General features: G+C 40.8%; 1 protein-coding gene across 1 annotated transcript in view; it reads left to right on the top strand.

The window, feature by feature from the left end:
• Positions 1-17,846, top strand: part of slc49a4 (solute carrier family 49 member 4) — a 73,517-nt gene that overhangs the window by 32,552 nt on the left and 23,119 nt on the right. Inside the window, 5 exon segments of the mRNA XM_052016074.1 lie at positions 4,815-4,944; positions 8,072-8,180; positions 9,900-9,967; positions 17,297-17,316; positions 17,319-17,423. Coding sequence (XP_051872034.1) covers positions 4,815-4,944; positions 8,072-8,180; positions 9,900-9,967; positions 17,297-17,316; positions 17,319-17,423 — 432 coding nt within the window.

Below are 17,846 nucleotides of genomic sequence, written 5' to 3'. Positions count from 1 at the left end.
ACCTGCAAGGTACTGTGATGATGAGCTACATAAATACCATGACTACAATTGTAGGTCAGAGGCTGGGTATCCTGTAGCAAGGGATTCACCTCCTGATATCACAAGACCTTTCCACCACCTACACAGCACAAGCATGATAGAATACCTTCCACTGACCAGTTGCATGCAGTGCCATTAACTTGGGAAACTTGATACCATCCAGGATAGAGCAGATAGCTTGATTGGCTCTCCATCAACCATCCTCACCATTCATTCCCTCCACCACTAGTGCACAGTGATTGCAGTGTGCATCATGTATTAAAAGCACTGCAGTTACTTGCCCAGGCTAATCTGACAGCATGTTCCAAACCTGCAACCTCTTCTGTCAAGCAGGACGAGGACAGGAAACTCGACTGAACACCAGTACCTGCAAGTTCCCCTCTGAGTTGTACCCCATTCTGACTCGGAAATTTAGCATGAGTCCTTCATTGTTGCGTCTCCCTTCCCAACAGCACTTTGGGAGTACCTATGCCAGAGGACTATGAAGGTTTAAGGAGAAGGCTCACCACCAGCTTCTTAAGAGAAATTAGGGATGGACAATAAATGTTGATGTTGTCAGTGATGCTCACCACTGGATGAGCAGAAATTTCCCTCAGCTGAAAATTGAACGCCAACGCCATTGTCTTGAGAACCCATCTCGAACACTTGATCCATCCCTTTCTCTGTGATCTTATCTAAAACTGAATTAGTGTACTTGCAAAGGTATCACACTTAACACTTGAAATGTGTTTAGTGCCACATATCGTTACCAAGTTAAGATGACCTATATCCACTTCTGTGACATCATCCAACTCCACTCTGCCTCTGTTCACCTGTTGCTGAAACCCTCATCAATGCCTGTTAACTTCAGACTTGACTATTCCAACAGATTCCTGGCTGGCCTCCCTCTTTTTACCTTCATAGATGACGCCAAAATTCTTGCTTTGCTCAAACACACACGGTGCCTGTTTATCTGTCACTGCTGTTGTTGTTCAGCATTGCCTTGATTTTTACATTCCCAATTTTGCTTCAGCATCCCTCCATGGCTTTGCCTTTCTCTAATTTTCTTCAGCCCTACACTTCAGAAGTCCATACTCTTTCAATTCTGACCTCATGGTCAATCCTGGATTTAATTTCAGTCTATGTAAGTCCTGAAATTTCCCCCCAAAACCTTTGCCTCTTCTAACTCCTTACTCATATAATGTTCCTTAAAACCTACTGCTTTGACTAAACCGGTAATTTCTTTGTGGCTTAGTGTTGTTTTGTTTCATATCACTCCTGTGAAGTGCCTTTGTTACGGGTTGTTTTTGTTTTAATAAAAATCCGTCAGAATATAATTGATCCAGCATCTAGTCTTATCGGGAGAGAGGATTGCTCCTTGCCTGCCAAACCCTTAACCTTTATCACCAAGAAGGAAAAGGTCAGCATGCAAAGGTTCACCTTCAATTCACCTACCTTCCTGACTTGTATTTCAATAGTCCTTCCTTGTAACTTGATCCATATCACAAAACTCCCTCCCCAACAATACTGTGGCATGTCCAGAAGGAAAGCAGCTGTTCAAGAAGGTAGTTCCCACCACCATATTGAGGGCAGTTAGGGAGAGGCAACAAACGCTGGGCTGCCCATTGATGACCACATCCTGTGATGAGTAATTTCCCTCCAGAGTGACCTAACCCTAATTCTATTGGGTGTTCTTGCCAGTTCTCTATATCAATTTTTTTATAATGTGAAGTTCCTCAATTAGATTGGTATTGGTATTGGTTTATTATTGTCACTTGTACCGAGGTACAGTGGAAAAACTTGTCTTGCATACCAATCATACAGGTCAATTCATTACACCGTGCAGTTACATTGAGTTAGTACAGAGTGCATTGATGTAGTACAGATAAAAACAATAACAGTACAGAATAAAGTGTCATAGCTACAGAGGAAGTGCAGTGCAGGTAGACAATAAGGTGCAAGGTCACAACAAGGTAGATCGTGAAGTCAGAGTCCATCTCACTGTATAAGGGAACCATTCAATAGTCTTATCACGATGGGGTAGAAGCTGTCCTTAAGTCTGGTGGTATGTGCCCTCAGGCTCCTGTATCTTCTGTCTGATGGGAGAGGAGAGAAGAGAGAAATACCCGGGTGGGTGGGAATTTGATTATGCTGGCTGCTTCACCAAGCCAGCGAGAGGTATAGACAGAGTCCACGGAGGGGAGGCTGGTTTCCATGATGCGCTGGGCTGTGTCCACAACTCTCTGCAGTTTCTTTGCCGTCCTGGGCAGAGCTGTTGTCATACCAAGCTGTGATGCATCCAGATAGGATGCTTTCTGTGGTGCATCGATAAAAGTTGGTGAGTCTCCAAGGGGACATGCCAAATTTCTTTAGCCTTCTGAGGAGTAGAGGTGCTGTTGAGCTTTCTTGGTCATGGCATCTACTTGGTTGGACCAGGACAGGCTATTGGTGATGTTCACTCTTAGGAACTTGAATTAAGCTGATGCTGTTGTCCATTTATAGTAATACTTAGTCATAGAGCTATGCAGCATGGAAAACAGGCCCTTCGGCCCAACTTGTACATGCCGACCAAGTTGCCTAATTGAGCTAGTCCCATTTACCTGCGTTTGACACATATCCTCTAAATTGTTCCTATCCATGTACCTGTCTAAACGTCATAATTGTATCCACCTCTACCACTTCCTCTGCCAGCTCGTTCCATAGACACACGACCCTCTATCTAGAAAAAAATTGCCCCTCAGGTTTCCTTTAAATCTTTCCCCTCCCACCTTGAACCCATGCTTGCTCCAAAGTAAAGTCATTGTCAGAGAGTTATACAGCATGCAAACAGGCCCTTCAGCCCACCTGCTCCATGCCAACCAAGATGTCCATCTCAGCTAGTCCCATTTGTCCATGTTTGGCCCATATCCTTCTAAACCTTACCTATCCATGTACCTGTCCAAGTGTCTTTTAAATGTTGTTAACGTACCTGCCTCAACCACTTTCACTGGCAACTCATTCCATATACGGACCACCCTCTGGGTGAAAAAGTTGCCCCTCAGGTTCCTGTTAAATCTCTCCCCTCTTCCCTGCTAGTTTCCCAGAGTTGGGAAGTCGAGAGCTAGATTCCCAACCCTGGGAAAAAGAATGTGTGCATTCACCCTATCTGTGCCCCTCATTTTATACACCTCTCTAAGATCACTCCTCATTTTCCTACAATCCAGTTAAGTCCCAGCTAGCTGAACCTCTCTCCATAACTCAGTCCCTCAAGTCCTGGCAATATCCTTGTAAATCTCATCTGCACTCTTTCTAGCTTAATGGCATTTTTCCTATAGCAGGGTGACCAAAGCGGAACACACTGTTCCAAATGTAACCTCACCAACATCTTGTACAAACGCTATTAACAGAGATTTCTATTGTAAGACAAGTAATGAAATTAAACTTTGGACCAGTAGCCCTTTTGATGATAATCACATCCTCCACTACCTATGCACGTTGCAATTATTTCAGTCTAGCCCTGCTTTTATATCTCTTGTGGCCATGCAACAGATTTTGTGTATCCCTATCCAGAGCTTTTTCTTTGTAATTCCATTCTTTACAAAGGCCAGTATCAGAGCCATTACTCAGTGGCAATTTGGTTCAATTTAAACAGTTGGTTTAAGATTGTACTGGCTTACTGGAAAGATTGTGTGTTCAGTTTAGCAACCAGACCTTTTTTTCCTTTTGAACTGATTGTGTTGTGCACTGATTGCATCATACTCTCAAATGTTAAAAACGTCTTTGTATTGTCTATTCCAAAGTTGCAGTTCTATTAAAGCTACCACATTTTTGAACAAGGTCCAGCAGTCCTCTTGCTATACTTTTTCATCATGCCAAAATCTGCACTCCAACTGAAATCCTAATGGGGGAATTAAGCAGTTGATTAACGTGCAGCTCTTAAATGTCCACTTCTGTAGTGCAAGAGATTCGCAACTGAAATGTCATTAATTTAAATTGAGTCCCTCTAATCAGCTAACAGAATTCTTGAAACAGTGCCATTCTCCTTTTGAATATCTATCTTGCTTAAAAGGGAAGTGGTAAAGACAACGAAATGACCTAGTTGCCAAGGCCAATCGTGCATGGTTGCTGGAAAGATGAATGCTGCTGAAACGACATCATTGAGGCACTCGGGGTTATTCTCTCAGCGGCTTCCTTTAAAACCTGTCTGATGCCTGTGTTTGAAATTTGAGCTGATCAAAGTAAATTGGGTAGTGTGGGGGTGGTGGTAGTGGGGGTGGTGGGGGGGGGGTGGCGCTGTAGAGTTGTTTCTTTTACTTGTTCTCAGAAAGAAGAGAGTACGATCAAGGCAGTGTGAACTGTTATCTCCCACTTAAAATTGTTATCATCAGCCATTTTCACTAACATCTTAACCATCAATTCACCTTAATTTACAACATTTTGCAATGTCTCATCACTACTTCAGCTTGTTCTGGGAGCGAAGAAGTGGCTAAGCAGGACCAATTTGATTTTTTTTAAATGGTACTTTTAACAAAAAACTTTACCAAGAATATTTTGACCATGAGTTTGATTGAATAAACCATCTCTTTTTAAGTGTTTTCTGCTAATTGGCTGTAGTAGCTCCAAGGTAGTTTAGTTTGAATAAGGGAGAAAGCAGGGAATACTTGCAGAGTAATTCCACAATATGGCCAAAGTGCAAATGCTAAGGCATTTTTTTTGTAGTGAATTTTACTGTTTAGTCTTATCCATTCCAAGAGAATGGGTTTCTTCAATTTGTGACATTGTATTTTACATTGCTCTGACTTATTTTCCTTTCCCAGAATTTGCTGTGGCTGTTTTGCTGTTTGCTATAGTGATCGCCTACTTCCCAGCCCACCCTCCTCTTCCACCCAGTATAGCTGCTGCAAGCCAGAGGCTGAACTACAGAACCAGCATCTGCAGACTTCTTGGGTGAGTTTGTTCTCCATCGTATCAGGTACTTTACATTCAGCAGTGCAGTCTGCTGTACTGAGAATTCTAGTGCAATGGAGATCATCCGATGTTAAGATCGTGATGCTGAGCAGAGCATTAGTGCCAGGTGATCTGTGATTGACAAGCACCCTGCACTGTTACTGAAAGGAAGGATAACTTTATTCATGAACCGTTGCCAACAGTTGGAAAAAGTCATTCCTTGGGGCACCAAGGAAAATTGCTAAAATATCCTTTGATGTCATCAGGTTGAACTTGCTACTATGACTACACTGTTAATCAGTCTTGAAAAATACGATATTGAATATTTAAATGGAAAGTCAGTCTGAACACAACTCATTTAACAGTAATTCTAGACTTGCTAACTGTTGGATGGGTCTGATTCTCTAACTGCTTGGTTGCATCGCACCTTCAGAGCTTGCTATTAATTGGAGCTGGTCACAGGTACAGTTTTCAGTTGGAAAGATGGATTCTTGTTGACTGGAAAGGTGCGATGTAGGGCAGGACCCCTGAGCTTAATGACTAGGCCCCATCACCTGGATTTAGATTGCTTTGACCTGGTGAAGCCCTGCTCCTAGGTTTACCAACTGTTGGGATTGCTATTCAAATACACTCAAACTCTGTAAATATTAAAATTAAAATATTTTAAAAAATAAAACTAGAATGCAATTAGAAATGAAAATATTTAGATCAGCAGAATTAGGTCAAAAGGAAGCTTAGTTCTGTCCATTGTCTATTTGAACGGGGATGCTAAATGTGCCTAGGGTTAACCTGTGCATGTCTTCCAAGATCAGCAATCAACTGAGTGGAAGGCAGGACCTTTGCCTGCACCTCAGAGCCCTGAACTTCGACCCAGTTGAGGTAAACTGGTAGTTTCAAGCAGAACACCCAGCTTTTAAGTGGAAGACTCACAGCAGTGAGTTCCTTTTAGCTCCTTCTCTATCAATGTTTTGCTCTTAAATCTCTATCCATCTTAACTTTGTGATTTTATGTCGTACATCAACCATAGCATCCTAAAATATCTTTTCCCTCTTTTGAATAACCTGGAAGAATTTGACCTATGATGTCTCCTGAACTTTAATATATTAAATATGGCATTAGATGATGGTTGTGGTATTTTAAAGCTATCTTCAGGTTCGCATTGGTTTTGCTCTTTATACTTACTCTGCTGCATGTTTTTGGTGAAGTCGGGGCAAGCATCTTTGACCAGAGTAAAACTTGATATGTTTGTTGGAGGACTGATCTCTCAAGAGAGCATAGCTTCACATTCCCAGTCCCAAACCAGAATACGAATCCATAAGTAAATATGATAAGGTATTAAATACAAGATGAGCAAAAGAAAAATTGTGCTCCTGTTGTTTCTTTGTCATCTTTCAGAGCATCCAATGTGCCTCACAGCTTGTGAAGTACTGCTGAAATGCAGTCACTGATCTTGTGCAGAAAATATGATGGCCAGTGTATGCGCAAGCTCCCACAAAAATAAATACAATGACTATTGGATAATCTGTTTTATTAACGTTGATCATGAGATGAATATTTGTCAGGAAACTTGGATTAATTGCCCTGTTCTCTGAAACATTGGCATGCTGTTTTTTTTCCCCACTTGAGATGGCAGAGCGATTTGCACATTTCTGCTTGAGAAAGTAGTTTACTATCTTGTCCAAGGATCCAAAATCTCTGCCGAGTTTGAAATTTATCTTCTTTTGGATACTTTAGTAGCTTCTGTCATCTCCCATGTGTTGTGAAATTTTTGCATAGGTTTTGTTGACCATTTGTAATTTTGTGTGGTGGACCATTCTTTATTTAAGTCTAGAAACAGTGAACCATAGTGAGTTGTACAATCAAACAGCACAGAAACAGGCCCTTCAGCTCATCATGTCCATGCTGACCTTCAAGTTCCCATCTATACTAATCACATTTTCCAGTACTTTATCCATAGCCTTGTATGCCTTGGCAATTCAAGCGCTCATCTAGATACTACTTAAATGTTGTGAGATCCTCTGCACAGTACACCAGCTGCAACCTGACCAATGCTTTATAAAGTTGTACCATTATTTCTCTACTGTTATATTGTATGTCTTGGCTAATATAGGCAAGTATCTGGTCTGTCTTCTCAACTACCTTATCCACCAATGCTACCATCTTCAGGGATTCTTGGTCTTCCCAAAAATGCATCACCTCACATTTATCAGGATTGAATTCAATTTGCCATTGCTCTGTCCAACTTCCCAACACATCAGTACCATCCTGCAGCCTAAAATTACCCCGCAGTATCAAGAACACCATCTATTTTCATGTCATCTGCAAACCTACTCATACATCCTGGATTCACATCAAAAATCTTTTATGTATGATTTAAAAAAAACTAAGGATACCAGCACCAATCTGTAGTACACCACAGGTCACAGGCTTCCAGGCACGCAAACAACCTTCCACTAAGATCTTTTGTCTCCTGTTACCAGGTTTTGGATCCACTTTGCCCTATATTCCATGGGCTCTACCCTTTTGGGCCATTCTCCTATAGAGGATCTTGTTGAAGTCAACATAGGCCACATGAATTGCACCACCTTCATCTGCTCTGTTAGCTTCTCTCCCCCTCTCCCCCCCTCCCCCCCCACCTAATAGGAGGAAACATTGTGGCCAACCTCATTCAGTCCATATGAGTTACTCTCCATCTACAGCTAGGCAGGTAAGTAAGCCAAAAATAATCTACTTGAGTAACTCGGTCTCAGTGAGCATTACAATTAAAATAGAGATTTAACACCAAAATTCATTGCCGGAGGTGGGGGAGAAAGGAGTATCAAAAAAACTCACTGGAAAGCTGGCCGTTCCACTTGAAACTACCTGTGTTTAGTCAATAAGCCATTAAGCCTGTAGCTTTCTTTAAAATCATGTATCTACTTTTATGGTAAGGAATTATTGCTGTGTTAAGGATTTGGGACAATAATTGCATTTTGTTTAGTAAGCTTCTAAAATGCCTTGTTATGAGCTCGATAAAACTTTATACACTACAGTGTGAGGCAACGGTTGCATTCAAATGTTCTTTGTTGCAAGAGACTTGACTTGCAAATAATGTTTTACACATTCTTTTGTTTTCTTTCCACTGTAGCAATTTCAGATTTTTAATGATTGCATTGGCCTTTGCAATGCCTCTAGGTATATTAGCAGGCTGGTCAGGAGTACTCGATGTAATTGTAACGCCACTCAAGGTGAGCCAGGTAAGGAATTGGAATCTTCCTATCTTCTCCTTCAGTTTGGTCTTTTCCAAGCAAAAGTTCAGTGACAGTTCCCTGGAGTGCTTTAATTGTAACCGACTCCTCTATAGAATGGATTGACCAGTCCTCAGTACAATTTCTCTTGAAATTCTTGAACAATTAGCCAGATGTAATTTCTCTCAGGCTGTCAGTTCAGGGTCGTTTACATTTATTTTATGTGGCGATCCTTTAAGGTGGAGTAAAAATGCTTCTTTAAAGAAAATACTTGGTGCTTTGTACTTTAGTTCTTATTAGAGTTTAGATCATCTATTGAGCATGTGAAAATCATAAAAACTGAAGGTGCTGGAAATCTGAAATAAAAACAAAATGGTGTAAATACTCAGCATGTCAAGCAGCATCTGTGGAGAAAGAAACCGCTAACAGTTCAGGTCATTCACCCATCATAACTGGAAAAGTACGAAAACAAGTTTGTTTTAAGTTGCAGAAAGGGGAGGGGTGGAGAAAACTAAGGGACTGTCTGTGATGGGGCGGACACCAAGGTTGTCTAAGTGAAACGATGCTTTCAGTACTGTCCAGTTAATAGATAAATGTGAGCAGTTAGACATGGGGAGCAAACAAAAAAGACATGCTGGAATTGTGAGATGCTGAAAATCTGAAATAAAAGGAAATGTTAGAAATACTCAGCAGATTGAGCAGCATCTGTAGAGAGAGAGAAAAAGTGAGTTAATCTATTGAGCAAGGTCACTTGTCTTGGGATGATCCTATCAGACACATTTGAGAGCTACATTTCCAGAATTTTTGGGCAAGTGACTCACTGCACAATAGGCAGACTAGTTCATTGTGTTCTTTAATTAGTGTAACTCGTAACTCAGTAGGTAATGGCCCTGTGAATAGGGATGTTGTGAGTTCCTCTTTTAAGACCAAATAAACACTTGACATGTACTCATCCACCACCCTGAACATTCATTTCCTTTACTATCAGCACATTGTGGCTATAATGTATACCATCTACAAAACACTGAGCTATTACTCACCTAGGCTATGCCAACATTACCTCCCTAGGCCTGCAGTCGGTAGCACCAAGAAGATCAAGGGCACCACGTGCACGGGAGCACCACCACTTGTATGTTCCCCTTCACATCTCACACCAAACTGCTTTGGAAAAAACACTGTTCCTTCATCATACCCGGGTCTGAATCCTGGATCGCCTTATTCAATAACACTGTGAAAGTACCTCTCATTACCAGTTGCTCCAAGACAATTAAGGATGGGCAGTAAATGCAGTCCTTTCCAGTCACACCAATGGCCTTAAAAAGTGAATTCACTTAAGTATAAAAACCCAGACTGATGCTTCAGTCCATTACTAAAGCCGTGATGAACTATCTTTCAGATGAAAAGTTGAACTGTGCTCCTATCTGCTTCCTTGGGTGGACATATAGGAGTACATGATGCTATTTTGAAGTAGCACAGGAAGTTTATCCCTGGTGCTCTGAATAATTTTCATCCCTCAACCAAGATCACTGAAAAAGATTGTTTGGTCATTATCACACAGCTGTTTGTGTGACCTCGCTGTGTACAATTTTCTGCTGCTTTTCTTGCATTATCAGTGATTACTCTTAAAAGTGCCTCATGTCTGTGAAGTATTTTGATATGAAGCCAAGGTATACGAAAGGAGCTTTATAGGAGCAATAGTTTTCTAAATTAGTTTGCTTTCCTTTTTAGGTTGATGCTGGTTGGATTGGGTTTTGGTCAGTAATTGGTGGCTGCATTGTTGGAATACTGGTTGCAAGGTCAGTCCTATTTACATTTATTGTTCTAAAATGCTTACTTTTCTAGTATGTATATTTTAATCTCTATAGCTGATATAGATGTAAAGAAGCAATTCTAATTTAACTCTGGTGGTAAACCAGATAATTGCGCAAGGAGAAATGAATATATCATGGAAAATGCAGTCAGGTCAAATGTCAAGGAAAATACCGACTAAGCAGTACTCCTCCATCTTGAGCAACGTGGAAGAAGGTACATGAATAGGAAAAGTTTGGAGGGATATGGGCCAAATTTAGGCAAACGAGACTAGCTCAGTTAGGCAGCTTGGTCGGCATGGACGAGTTGGGTTGAAGGGCCTGTTTCCATGCTGTATGACTCTTAAGAACTGAGAGTAAGCGAGGGCGTGACATCTAGTCTGAGTGTGGGGCTCTGAAAGTCGGAGGCATACCTTGTACAAAAGAAAAATGGATGAGGTTGTTGAGGGTTAATCATCCAGTCCCAGGACATCACTGCGGGTCCCTCAGATCAGCATTCTACGTTTAACCATCCTCATCTGCTTCATCCATGACCTGTTCTTCTATCATAAGGTCAGTTATTCACTGTTTGTGCAGTGTGCAATTTGATTCACAGATAAAATCCAGTTTCCAAAGGAAAGTCGAATCACCTATTCTCCAATGGCACTCAACAGCATTACCTTTGTTGAGTCCCCCACCATTAGCAAATTTAGGAGCTGGGGGATGATCACCATTGACAACTTATCTGGGCTTGCTGTGTAACTAAATACTGTGGCTACAAGAACAGAAGAAGAGAAATAGAGCCATACAGCACAGAAACAGGCCCTTCAGCCCAGCTGGTCCATGCTGACCAAGATGCCCATCCAAGCTTGTCCCATTTGCACGTGTGTCGCCCATTCTAAACCTTTCCTATCCATGTATCTGTCCAACTGTCTTTTAAATGTTGTTATTGTATTTGCCTCAGCCACTTACTCTGGAAGCTTATTCCACATACATACCACCCACTGTGTTTAAAAAAAAGTTGCCCCTCTAGTTCCTATTAAATCTTTTTGCTTTCACCTTAAATCTATACCCTCTAGTTTTTGATTCCCCAACACCAGGAAAAAGACTGTGCTTTTGCCCTATCTATGCCCCTCATGATTTTATACACGTCTATAAAATCACCTCTCAGTTTCCTACATTCCACGGAAAAAAGTCCTAGCCTGTCCAACCTCTCCCTATAACTCAGCCCTTGAGTCCTTGCAATATCTTTGTAAATCTTTTTGGCACTCTTTCAAGTTTAATAACATCTTTCTTATGGTAAAGTGACCAAAACTGAACACACTACTCCAAGTGCAGCCTCACCAGTGTCTTGTACAATTGTACCATAACTTCCCAAACTCTGTATTCAATGCCCTAAGTGATAAGGCCAGCATGCCATAAGCTGCCTTCACCACACCATCTACCTGTGACTCCATTTTCATGGAACTGCTTACCTGGATAAGTACAACTCCAACAATGCTCAGAGCATGGCATCATCACAAACTAACCCACTTGATTAGCACTGTTATCTATCTCCTTCACCCAACACACTCCCTCCAATACCAGTGATCTATTGCTGCAGTGTGTGTCATCTACAAAATGCACCACCACTTTCTTAAGGGTAAATGAGGAATGAGAAATAAATGCTGGAAATTTATGATTCGGGCATTGAGTCATATATTCCCTATCTGTTCCTACTGACTGCAGTCCATTTGCACATCAACTTACCGTAGCTGATATATATTTGTGTGTGCAGATATGGTTGTCATTCAAAAGCGACTGGAATATCCATCTCAAACTTGTTCACCCACAGAAACTCATCTCTATCTTGCACTTTTCACTATTTTGTGCAAGCTGTGACCTTAACCAGCAACTCCACAATACTCCAGTCTCAATGCACATTGGAGCTGAGTAGGGCCACATCATTGCTCCAATACTTTTCTCAATCATTCTCACTGCATGGGCAGCACAGTAGCATATTGGTTAGCGTAACGCTATTATAGAAAACACAAATCACTTCCCATATCCCAGGAACCATTTCTTAATGAAGGCAAACACCAATGATGAAACTCGCCATCACCTTCTTCTGCCTTTCTGTCTGAAGAAAAGAATGCTTGAAGATCAAGACCTCAAATCCAGCATAAAATTCTTAGTCTACCAGGCACCAGTGATCCTTGCCTTCCTGTGTGCTTCAGAGACGTGAACCATCTGCAACAGGCTCCTTGGAGCACTGGAGCAATATCACCAACACAATCTCTGCAAAACTTTGCATATTCAAATCGAAGTTATCACTCTCTCCCAGGCCGACATCCCCAGCACTGAGGCCCCAATTACAGTCAGTGGACTTCGATGGGTAGGTCACGTTGCTCCTTGCCACCAGACTCCCAAAACACACTTTATTCTAAGCTTTGTCATGGCAAGAGAGAGCTAGGCAGAGGAAAAGATTTAAGGATGTTCAAGGGCTGTGGAGGTTTAGTCAATGAGTTCATTAAAAACAGATATTGATAGGTTTCTTGATATTAAGAAAACTGAGAGAAAATTAAACTAGGAGAGTCACAAATATTTTATGAAATTGACTGAAAATAGCCATGATCTTGATGGATATCAGATCAAGTTGCAATGGTCAAATGATCCACTGCTGCTCCTATTTCTTATGTAACTTGTGGGAATACCTGACTCATGACTGCTGTAGAAGGAAGAAGCATCCCAGATGCTACTGAGAACCTAAACCTTTTTGTCGTGAGCACACTAAATCTCAGCTGCTCATCACCACCTCCACCAGTGGCAGAGTCTGTGAGTCCCAGCACTGGAATGGCAGCAGATCTTCCCCAGCACTAAGGCCCCATTTACAATCAGCGGACTTTGATGAGTAGGTCACATCGCTCCTTGCCACCGGACTCCCAAAACACACTTTATTCCAAGCTTTGTCATGGCAAGAGAGAGCTGGGCAGAGGAAAAGATTTAAGGATGTTCAAGGGCTGAGGGACTTCCTAAAGAGAGGAGGGTCATCTACAAGCTCCACAGAGGCCTGATGTTGAAGATCTCTGTCAATTTCACAAGTATTTATTTGTTTTTTTTATATGAAATGCATTTGGCTTTCTCAGCTTCATTAGCTTTGAAGTCATCGTGCTTAAATGGGTCCAAAAGGGCATGTAAGTGGTTTTGAGTGTCATTGTTGAGATCTAATGGAAAAGTACACATTTATTTTCTACATTTATCTGGAGATTTTGGAAGGTTACCACATTGCTGCCCCATCTACAATGCCAGTGGAGACTTCTCAGCAGTTTGGATATAAGTAAAGGGGTTTTGTGCGGCAACACATCTTCAGTTGGATACCAGCCACTCAGACGCGGTTACTTCTGGCCTATGCTGATGCATCCAAAAAACCTCTTGCAGTCCAGATGGAAGGGTCCTGACCTGAAATGTTGACTGTCCATTTCCCTCCATAGATACAGCCTGACCCGCTGAGTTCCTACAGCGTTTTCTGTGTTGCTCCATATTCTAGCATCTGCAGCTCTTGTTTCTTCAAAAAGCCTCTCTGTTGGCTTTCATTTTCAAAGTGCACAATCACCTTTTAGTGAGCATTGAGTTTTTCATAGGTTTGTCCCATTTGTAAGAGGTAGATGGACTCCACACCTCAAATCCTCAAATTTGCTCCTGCCTCAAGCTTGGAAGGGCAAAGTGTATTGTATTTTGTGTTAAAATTTACAATTGAAAGATGGCACCACAGTTGAAATATCTGATAATGTGACAAATATATTTCTCTGGGTTCATCGAGGTAAAATATGGTTTTCTAGAACAATAACGTAGTCCTTTAGGTACTAGATTTATTGCTAATTCAACAGCAGATGAAAGATAGTTTTTTTTTGTGTGGGAGTTTATTATACTAGATCTTTTGCTAAAAATCTTTGTTCCCCTCAAGATTCTTCTGAACAGTGGAGCAATGAGATCTTGACCTTCTTCCATAAGCTGATGATTGAAGTGATATCCCTCAGTTCCCAAATATCTCTTTTGTTATTAGTGCCTAGGTTGAAATGTCTTATTGGCACAATTGCATTGCAAATGTTGCTTTGGCCACTTTGCTGTTCTGGCCCATATTGGCTTACTTTAACTCAGTACTCTTGTTCTCAAAAGACTCCTGCATATTATGCACTGTGTCCATTACGTATGACAAAGGGAATGAATATATAAGTGTATGAATTAGGAGGAGGAGGAGTACACTTAGCTCTCGAGTATGCTCTGCCACTTAATAAGATCATGGTTGACTGTAGCCTCAACCTTGCATTCCCCTTTACCCATTGTAACTTTTCACCCCCTTTCGTTTCAAGTATCCATCCAGGTGATCTCCACTCTTTATTATATAATGATCAGCTGTGTAAAACTTTATCTTCCACATACAATTGAAACTGGTAATATCTTTATTTTGCTGCTGACATTTGGAGAGCTAGTTCTGCTTCTTCATCCATACTTAAAGTCATCTTGTGATCATATTGACTCACGTTCATGCTTTTAACTGGTAAGCTTGAGGCTTGTAGTAACAGAGAACTGGAACTAGAAAGGTCACCTACTGTTGGGTTAGTGTGTGCTACTAGAATACCCAAAGAAAAATGTGGTTATTATGGGGGAGGAAACTTGAACAGGATTTATGTCTCCATAAACAACTCATGAAGTTGGAAGTATTTGTTGAAGTCAGATCTAAGATACTGTTTTCAAGCTGTAATAAGTGTCTTTGTATTAATTTTTTTTTATTTGGCAATCAATTTTGTATCTTTTCAAATGTGTACATTTGAATTATGTTGTACTTTATGGCAGAAGCATATTTATGCATTTAATAGCATGGTCTTAATTCTTGACAGTTCTCGACTGAATGTTAATGTGAAAATTTACCATTGAAGTATTTCATACCCAGGCACCACATATTAATTTCCATTTGTCTGTTGCTCCTACTTCCCTGCCCTGCTTTGAACTAATAATTCTTGGTACATCTTAGCTACAATAATATTTAGCTTTTCTAACTGTACTCTAGGTGTGGGACTCTTTTTGGAGGTGGGGTAGTGGCGATCTGTGAGGATCCTCCTTGCATTTTACTCTTATTGCATTTGGGATCAAACTTCCTCTCTGCAGCAAATCTGCCGCATGTATTTGATGTGGTGGCTAAAACTGAAACATGGTTCTTGTTGGTCTAGCATGTGGATCATGAAACCTTACCATCATTACTGTTAACTTGTATTCTACTGTCCCACTTAGTTTCACCGTTCTTCTCTAAGATCCCCGAATATCCTGTTGCCTTTCATCTTTACCCGTACCTTTCCCTTATTCTGTTGTAATTCCTGCACTAAAGCTTTGCTTGACAGGGGAGTAAATCTGCTATTGTTAAAGTCACCAAGCATACTTTTTTTCTTCCATGTTGTTCTCTTTCAACCTATCTGCATATCTTAACCTCATCACCTTGCTATTTTCCCACCAATGATGGCCTCAACACAATCAAGCTTCTCAGCTGTACTCTTAGCCAATGTTTCCAATTCTGTTTCTACAGAATTACTGGTTGATCCATTGCCCCTCTATTGTAAACCTGTTTGGAATATTTTGTCACATTTAAGTTAATGTACTCCTACTCTAATAGTAGAAAAATATTCCAATTCTGTTGCTGTTGTACAATTTCTCTGCACAGAAAAGACTCCATGCTTGCAATAGTATTATTATGCACTCAGCTGCCTAATTTCCCACTTTTCTGCTTACTCCCCATCCATATTTCAAGTAGATTTCTCTCCAGGGACTTCCACTGGTGCTTGTGTTATGTAAATTGGTAGTTGATGTCCCACCAACTGTAAAGCTAAGCAGGTTTGCTCCTTTGCTTCCATTATCAAGTTAGGCTCTGATACAGGTACTGAGTACGGTTAAAGAACTATGTTAGCAGAATAGTTACAATGCAGATGCACACAAGCGTTGTTCTCTTTCAACTCTGATTCTCTCAAAATAATGTCAAAAGGGAGTTGAATATATACTTGAAAAGGAAGAAAACGCAAGGCTTTGAGAAAGGGAGAAGGGAACTGGGATAATTGGATACTTCTCACAGTTCTTTTGTGTGTGATCCTTTGGTTCTATAGGCTCATGAAGGAAGAGGGCATTTCAGATATTATCGATGCAATGCTGGATATGTTGAATTATGGGTCACCCAAACACTTGAAGGTTGTTTGACTGTTTTGGAAAGTCTTGGAGAATTTCCCAGTTTTGCTCCTGAATTGTTTACTCAATCTTTATTTTTAAACGTCTTCCAGAAGAGTTTCAGAAGCAAAATACTTCAGATGCTGGAAATCTTGAAAATGCTAGGGGGAGAGAAGTCTCAGCAGGTCAAGCACTTGTGGAAAGAAATGAAGTTAATGTTTTTGGAGAATTATCTACTGAGCTGGAGGTAGTAGATGAGCATTGTTGAAATCTCAACTGACTGAGCTGTACTGAATGCTTTGGTTTTTACCCCTCCCAAGTGCAAGATTGAACTAAATTACTGGATTTGAAGTGGAACCATTTGCAAGGCCTTGGGAAAGGGCAGAGAAGTGGGAATAATCAGATAGCTCTTTCGGAGAGCTGGCACTGGCATGATGGATGGAACGTTTTAATATGAATTTTCTGATTTTATGACTCTAATTTATAGACACTGCAGAAGCAATGATGTGGTAGAGAATCGCACAGTCCAGCTTCTTCTGTATAGAGATTGTGTTGTTAAATTATTTCTTTAAGACGTTTACACTTGGCAGCATGATTTTGAATTTTATCTCAATGGAGGAAGAGGGGTCAAGTCTGAACAACACCCTGAGTGCATTCACTTGTACTCATTTGATAACGCTGTCACTGAGTTTGGGTTGTCACAGAAATAAACCTCACTATGTTATCTGACGTTAACACATCACTAAGTATGTTTCATCTTGGTGAAGGTGTAATTTTTTCAATGGAACATTAAACAATGCCTGCTAGCTTCTGTGACCCTGTTTGTAGAAGCAGCAGCAGTTGTTTTGTCCCCTGGCCAGCATTCTTCTCTCAACTAATGCGCCAAAATCGTATCATTTAATTATCCATTTTTTCCATTTGTTACCCCTAGCTGTGTGCAGATTGCGATTTGCGTTTGTCTAAAAATGATTGTCCTTCAAATGCAATTCTTTCTGACTATGGCAGTGTTTTCACACAACCCGAGGACATGATGAGGCACTGTATGAATAAATGATCTTTTGCTGTGCAAGTTCTACTTTTTGAAAATTTTGCTGTTGTCAAGCGTGATTCAGTGATCCTAGAGAGGCTCAAATTTTACATTTAATGTTGCAGATTTGCAGACTTCTTCAGAGGAATATTAAACTTATCCTGCTGCTGCTTTTCTCTGGAGCCACACTGTCATCCGCATGGTTTGCCCTCACTTGCTTCAACAGTGTCACCCATCTGCCTATAACACGAGGTATTTATTGCACAATGAGATCAGACTCATCAGTCTGCTTTCCATTTATTGACCTGTGTGAGCTGTACTTTTCTAGATTTAAATACTGCATAATTTAAGTTGGAGGTTTTTTTGTTTGTACTTTGAGGTGAAATCCTATTAAGTGTGTTGATTTTGCTGCACAATTTCTCATTGTGGAGAGCAGATTGATTATCCCTCATTTTTTTTTGCTAAACGCTTCCCTTGTTGGTGTTGGTATTGGTTTATTATTGTCACTTGTACCGAGGTACAGTGAAAAACTTATCTTGCACACCATTCGTACAGGTCAATTCATTACACAGTGCAGTTACATTGAGTTAGTACAGAGTGCATTGAGGTAGTACAGGTAAAAACAATAACAGTACAGAGTAAAGTGTCACAGCTACAGAGAAAGTGCAGTGCAAT

This window comes from Pristis pectinata, chromosome 1 (genome assembly GCF_009764475.1).
Source record: "Pristis pectinata isolate sPriPec2 chromosome 1, sPriPec2.1.pri, whole genome shotgun sequence".
Classification (NCBI taxonomy): domain Eukaryota; kingdom Metazoa; phylum Chordata; class Chondrichthyes; order Rhinopristiformes; family Pristidae; genus Pristis; species Pristis pectinata.
This window is presented reverse-complemented; position numbering and strand designations above follow the sequence as displayed.